The sequence below is a fragment of the Pteropus vampyrus genome, unplaced genomic scaffold (assembly GCF_000151845.1).
Source record: "Pteropus vampyrus isolate Shadow unplaced genomic scaffold, Pvam_2.0 Scaffold35, whole genome shotgun sequence".
Lineage (NCBI taxonomy): Eukaryota > Metazoa > Chordata > Mammalia > Chiroptera > Pteropodidae > Pteropus > Pteropus vampyrus.
Window position 1 is genome coordinate 5,280,833 of NW_011888816.1, and position 7,446 is coordinate 5,288,278.

Sequence of the window (7,446 nt, forward strand, 5' to 3'; positions counted from 1 at the left end):
CTGTAAACATAAAAAGCCACTACATATACACCAAATCCAATATGCATTAATGGACGGAGAGAGCTCTGGACAGAAAGATATGAAAGCCAGTGTGGTAACATGTTAATGCTATGATATAGGGGGTGGGCATACAGACATTCACTGTATGTAAAAACTCAATTCTTCTTTAGGTTTGAATATTTTCATAATGAAATGTTGGAGAAAAGTGGCATCAGGGATCTGTGATGTATATAATGTTGTGATTAAGGAAGACTCAACATCATGCATAAAACAGACATGAATTACGGGGTTTTAAATGAGACATTTAGAACAAACCAGTTTTTATAGTGTTTTGCATCAACCGAGTATTTAATAAATATATGCAAAGCATCTACCACTGTGTCGCTGAAGATAGGAACTTAGTAAGTGATAGTTCTTTCTGGAACCCTTGTGAAGCTCAAAATCACCAACTCACATGGAATCATAAAACCCCTGGTCATCAATATCCATTTATCAAGCTCCTGGCGCATAACCAACATACTGAGATGCCATGGGATATTCAGAAGTCAAGACTGGGTTCCTCCAACCAAAACATCCTAGTTGAAAAGTAAGAGTGTTAGACTAGACTTCTAGCCTCATCCCCTTTTTTTTGGGCAAAAAGGGCAAATTAAGAAAAAAAGAAAAATTGGGGAAAAAACTTAAAAGAAGAAAAAAACCTTTTTTGGAAAACAAGGGGGAAAATGTACACGGATAACAATGTGTACACCTTTATTTTATAAGATAGAAGATCATTAATAAGAATATTATTATAGCTCCTAAAATGTTACATGTGCGTATACAAATCTCAGGGGAAGTAACTGCATAGAAGAAACTTTATCATCCATTAGCCCCTGAGCTGCTGCTCTGATTTAGGGGTCCCTAAAGGCTCTCTGAATTCTATTATATACTCCTCAGTTTCTTGAAGGGAGGTACTTTTAGTGGAAAAAGGACCTGTATTTAAATAACATTGAATCACACCACGAGAGAGTTATTCCCTTTTCAATCCTTAAGAATCCTTCTGATTATGCCAAGTAGAAAGTCTCTGTGTGGTGCCAAGATGTCTTTAACACCTCTCCCTGTTTAACAAAGGGACCAGGCCTTCAGCTCACAGCCTTGGCAAGTAATAACCTCAAGCTTGACTTTACCACTGTTAGTTTACTTTCCTTTGTATCTTATTTGTACAGTTGTCTTCTATTTACGGCAACTGATACTGTTTTTCCATTTCCCAATAGTGACATAAAATTTCCTTTCTAAATATTTCTTGTTAAGTAAAAAAGATGATTTCCTTAAAGACAAGTAAGAGTATAGGTGGTATAACAGAAATAGAAAGGTGGTACAGGAAAGGTGGATGGTTGAGAAATACAGTTCTGCTCCAATCTTACCATTTTATAGATGAGCAAACTGTGGCCCAACCCTTTCCAAGATCCCACAGGAAGTCAGTGACTGAGTGGGCTTTGAACCCACTTCTCCCGATGCACTGTCCTGAGCTCTTTCAGGATTGTTGGTATTCATTTTGATTTTTGCCTCTGATCCTCATACTCAAGCAAGGTGTGGAGACAGGACAAGGAGCAGAAGGAGGAACTGCCTCGCCACCCACTCAGCCTGTCCAACCTGAAGCACCGCTAGGTATGCATCTCAGATCAGCGGCACCCTTCCACTAGATTCTCAGAGCTCCGATTCAGGCAAAGCAACAGTGGGGCCCCCTCTCCCATAGCAGTCCCTCGTGCCTCTCGACTTGATGTGTCTGAAACGTCCCGTGCCCAGACCTGTTCCAGCCCAAAGAGGGGATTTTTCTCCCCCTCTGCTTCCATCTGTTTCTTGCAGGAAAACGGAAGAAAGCTTTGCTCACTGATTGATCTCCAGGAGGATGTGGTTCCTGCACAGGAGATTTATCCCAGTCAGTCTGGCCTTTGGTGAAATAGTATCAGAGTGGGGCAACAGTGCTTTTGAAATTCAGAGTCTGACAGTTCAGGATACTCAACCAAACCCCCAGGCTGTAGCATCAAATGTGAGATCACGCAGGGAAAGCACCTAGCACACGGTAAGCAGTCAAGATACGGAAGTATTAGGATTTTCTTGGGTATTTTATTCCCCTATAGTTATGTTAGTTTGAATGAAAGAATCTTTTGTTTTGTTTTTTGGACAAAGTACAGACCAAGGCCACAGGCCTCTGCATATGGCCAACTAGCCTATATACTGCATAACGCCACGGGGGCACTACATATAGATTAAAAGGTGAATGTAGCCTGGGGTCTCATAGTGAGCAGCATGCACAAACCAGACAAGGCATCCCTTCCCATAATTCACTGCAAGTTCCTGAACCAAGAGTCGGGAAATTTGAGTCTTAGAACTGATACCTCCACTAATTCGCTGAGAGACCCTTGGCAAGTCCCTTTCCCCTCGTGTGTCTCAGTTTTCTCCTCTGTAACAAAACCAACTGTCTGAAGTTCCCCTCCAGCTATAAAATTCTGTGATTCTACAGAAGCAGATATCAATTCTGAAGGGCTGTCATACACAAGAGAGAAAACGGGCTCACTCACCGGGCTTGAGAGAGGAGAGCCAGCATGAGTGGGGTAGGGATATTAAAAGGAGGTAGCTTTTGCCTCAGTCAGGGGAGGCAGGTCTGGGGAGTAGTGAATTCCCTGCGGCTTGAGGAATTCAAGCACAGACTCGGTCAAAAGAGAGACCTGTTAGATAGAGGTGGGAGGTTTGACCATATGCCCTGCGAGATCCTTTCCACTATGGAGATTTTGTGGTTTCACGGTTTGGTTATATTTTCACTAGTGCTAGGAGGCCACTGAGCTAGGGCTTGGTCTCATCAAACCCTGCTGATAACTACTGATGCAATGACCTTGTCGGCTCTGCCTCTTGTCCTCGTCACACACATTCACATTATCCGAACTAAACTCAGCCCTTCCAACAGCGCTAGTGTTTTGGTTATCTCTGCTCCAGCAAACGAACCCTTTCATCCAAGAAAGAATTAATTAATAGTCTTGCCTGGGCTTGGGGAAGGGAGAAGATGGAACCAGGGTGGGGAACCATGTGAAAAACTCAAGAGAATAAACCATACAAACACCTCCAGCATCCACACTCCAGTGACGGCTAATGCTAATTGCAAATCATTCTTATCTATTCGTTACTGCAGGTCCCCTAGGAAGCCCTAGCAGAAACATCTGTCTGGGACTGGGCTCAGTTAGCATAAGCAAGGGCAAAAAAAATCAGGATTTCTTTTAAAATCACAACTATTTTGGCTTTTCATTAATTCAGATCAGGTACCTCCAAAGAGTGTAATGGTTGGGATAGAGAGGCATCACTTTTAAGTTGCATCCAAATATGTAAGGAACGGCAAGATTTGGCAATTATCCACTTGGGATGATTAATAAGGGCATTCAGTTAGTCTTGGAAAGGTGGGGTCAGAAAACCCCCACTGTTGTCAATAATTTCAGTGTTTCACTCTCACTTCCAAGGTGAATGAGTTCCCGCAAAAATCAGCTTAGATATACCTCTCAAAGACTTCTATTCAGAAATTTAGCTCAGGGCACCCTTGGCTTTTTAAACAATTTAAATAGTCTTTTCTAGTTCCCTTCAATAGAGAGTATATGTACATAATAAAAATGTATCAATCTCAATTTAGGGTATTTTCCTGATGGTGAAAGATATTTAGTTTGGCAAGATTCCAGAACTTTCTCTCTTGGTGACTTTCCAGAGGGGAGTAGCAAAGCCATATACCTAGATGAGAAATGTCCCCCAAATAATGCAAATATGCATGCTCACATTTGTACCAAATTTGGCATTTTAGACAATACTTTCACATAGATTATCTACTCTGATCTTCTCAAACACTGTTATAAGGTAGCATGAATCCCACTTCACTGACGAAGTAACTGAGGTTCACAGAGGTAAAGCCACTCACTCCAAGTCACAGAGCTAGAAATACAGTCTGAGGCAAAAAAGCAAGTCCCTTTTTCCCCTACACCAAAGTTTATTTCTCAGACAGTTACATTTGCTAAACAACAAAGAAAACTAATTTCATGGTACCTTTCTGCTTCCTGGTCTGTGCTCTGCTGTTTACTCTCAAAGGCGTTGAAGCTGCTCATGTCCACGTAGCCATCATTTTCGTTTGCTGTGGACAGGGCTCTGCTCTGATCTTCAAACAGCTTCGTAAATGTCCCAGCCCTCGCAGGCCTTCGGGGAGGGATCTGGATGTTCTCATAGTCCGAGTTCATGGCTGGAATATTCTCATAGTCCGAAGTGTCGGCATTGGGGAATGAGATGGACCGGGGCTTGGTCAGGGGCAAGGGCAGAAAGGGGGGCCGGGAACGGTCTTCGAAGGACTCCACTCGGGACACCGTCCTGCTGAAGGGTACACCTTTCCTCTTGCCATCCCTGTAGAAGATGAGGGAGGAGGGTGAGTCGGAAGCCCGGAGCTTGCCAGTCCGGGCCTTAAGCTGAGGGGAGTTACTGAGGCTCCTGCGGTCAATTTCGAGAAGCCGGGAAGGCCCGTGGTAGCTGGATTCCGAAGAGGACCTGGAAGAAGACACGTTGACATCCACATGCACTTTGTTCTCAGTCTTCTTCTTAAATGTCAATGCCAGGAATCGCTTAAAGGATGACTTCTTCTTCTTGCCGTGCTTGTCTGGGGGCTCGCTCTCGATCAGGAGCGAAGGAGAGCTCTTTGTGATGGGCTTTTTGGTAATGCAGGCCAGGTCAAAAGGTGGTGGGATGTCAACCACAGAAGATGGTGTGGAGGTGCCGCTAGACGGAAGGTGGTTCCTCTGGGAGAAACTCCCGGAGGAACCAATCACACAGGGCAGAGAGAGATTGTCATCTTTCCTTTTGATCCAATGGTTGTCTAAGCCAGACGCCTCCGGCTCCCGGTACACAGAGACTGGGATCTCTCGGCCTTCCACAGAGAATGATCGAGGGTATAGACTGAAGGCTCTGGGTTTTGCTGGCAAGGCCCTGCTGGCTTCCAGTGACTTCCCCTCCAATGACAAAACCATCTTTCTTGCCTCCTCGGTGGCACCTCCAATGCCAATGGCTGATGAGCCAACTTCTGGTCCAGTTTCTTCCGGGACAGTTTCTGGGACGTAACCAGCCACCTTCCCAGAGTGGGGCCTAGCCCTTGAGATGATGTTCTTCCTGTCGATGGGGACCAGGCCACCCTCAGCATCACAGTCCACTTCTTTCGTGCCATAACCACTCAGGGTGTCTAATGAAGCCTGTGTCTCAGGCTTTTCTCCCTCTCCAGGGTCAGCTCCGCATGCCAGATCGACTCCCATCTCGTAGGGATTGGTGAGCGCGTCGTCTACGGCATCTTCATCCTCTGACATTACCACCACATCGGGGACAGAAGGGCCCTCCCCAGAGCCACTCTGCAGGGAGCCATGCTGGCCACACAAAGTTCCAGCCACTGCGTCCTGCTTTGCACATTCCCCTGACTTTGCTTCCTGCTCTGACTCTAAGCCTTTTGCTGACTCAGAAAGGGGAGCATAGCTTTCGCTACAGAAAGAAGTGCTCTCAGTAGGGAAGAACTCGTAGGGACTTCCTGAGAGTGAAGTCATGAAGTCATCCATACAGTCACCTTCGAAAGGAATGATCTGGCAGCTCTCCTCAGCAGGATCATCCTGCACGGCATCTTCACCTTCTCCAGCATCTTCTCCCGCCTCTTGGGTGACTGCTTCCATTTCTTCTTGGTCAATTTTCACATCTTGGTCAGGTGGTTCATCCTGATCATCCTGGTCACCACTGCCTGTGGCGCCTTCACACTCCTCCTCAGAGATTTCAGGGCTGTCTACGGCTGTCTTCACCTCCTGGACACCTGTGGCCAATTCTTCATTCTCCAGGGGTTCCTCACTGGCATCTTCTGCACCCTCCTCGGTGGGCCTATCAAAATCCACACACTCATCTGGCTCCCCTGGTTCTTCATTGGCACAGCCTACCTCACTATCCTCTTCTGCCTCCCTGGGTGTCTCAGGGGGGCTGGGATCCTTGCCAGGAGCTGCTGGACCCTCTACATTGACTTGAGTTAGAATGATATCACTCGGAAAGACCACTTCTCCATCCCAAGTGCCCCTGTCCTCCAGGTTGTACATGTTGTCTTTTTCTGCCAGCTTCTCTTCCTCCTCACTTGTGAGCTTCTCCTCCTCTGCTCCTGGGTCTTGGGCACAGTCATCTGCCCCAACATTCTCAGGAGAGGGGGCTACACCTTCGTCGTCCCCTCCACACAGTGCAACTTCAGCTGGGGCTGACACGTCCTCAGCAGCTCCCGTGCCCTCCTCCTCACTTCCCTCCTGGTATTCCTCTTCCCTAGTGGCATCCGGAGCCACCATGACTGCATTCTCCACAGAGTCGCCACCCCTGGGTTCGTCCTCACTTGGCGGAGCCCTGGGGACCACGATGTAATCCTCATCGGCCTCAGTCTCGGGGCATTCCAGGTTGGACTGCTGCTCATCGTAAAGCCCCCTGTCTACACAGAGCAGCTTCCCATTGCTGCATTTGTTCAAGCTATTGATCATATACACACTGGCCCTCCACTCGTTGGATGTGTCCAGCCTGGGCTTAGGGGCGATGGGGGGTTTTGGCCCCCTTGACATAGAGTTAGGACTGTGAAGACTGTCAGGCCGGGGTGACGAAGATAATTTGGGTGTAGTCACTGGTGTGAGGGGACTGACAGCCTTTGGCTTGGGAGCAACTGGTGGTTTTGGTGAATCTAAAGGATAAAAATAGAGAAAAGGAGAAAAAAGGTAGTTACCTTTATTTCTACTCCAACTTAACCATTTTTGAGAGAACAATGAAGATGATTTCCCAGCCCACATCCACCCAATCCATTACGTTCTGCCTAGGTTTATGCCTCCACCATCATCTTTAAAATACCTCAACTTTTCACTGAAGAGTCACTCTGTAAACAAAGTGACTACGTCTTTATTCTACACACAGTCCCACCAACAAAACCCAACGGAATGATATCTTGCACTCAAATAAAGGTGTGTATCATTGCACTCATTCATTCAACAACTACTTATTAAATGCTTTCTATGTGCCAGGTACTCAGGAGACAATGCTGAACTTGACAAGTCACCATCTCTGCTGCCCTCATGGAACTTACATTCATTCTACAGTTAATTCATTGCATAGCTGCATCTATACACACAGCACTGTAGATTACAGTCTTCTAGGGTCAAGAGGAGAAGAACATCCCTGCTGGCTACTCACAGCTGAGTTAGGGAGAAAGACTAACAAAACAATTAGAGGACAGAGCTGCAGGTCCTTGGAATATTATGACTGCATAGCCATTATCTCATTCCTTCAAGAATGATACACTAAAAGCTTATGACAGTGATGTATGATTCTTCTGAGGGTCACCTCTGAATTCTACATTTTTCAAGAATGATGTCCGGCTATGTGCCCTGCATCCAAATTTCATGG

At 46.2% G+C, this 7,446-nt stretch overlaps 1 protein-coding gene across 2 annotated transcripts in view; it reads right to left on the reverse strand.

Annotated features, from left to right (window-relative positions):
* Window positions 1-6,629, reverse strand: part of FGD5 (FYVE, RhoGEF and PH domain containing 5) — a 107,128-nt gene extending 100,499 nt beyond the window's left edge. The window contains exon 1 of one of the 2 annotated variants that reach the window (XM_011357417.2): window positions 4,057-6,629. In XM_011357417.2, coding sequence (XP_011355719.1) covers window positions 4,057-6,614 — 2,558 coding nt within the window. In that variant the 5' untranslated portion in view covers window positions 6,615-6,629. The remainder of the gene's footprint in view (window positions 1-4,056) is intronic. The other variant, XM_023529077.1, reaches the window with a different exon arrangement.
* Between the last annotated feature and the right edge of the window lie 817 nt (window positions 6,630-7,446).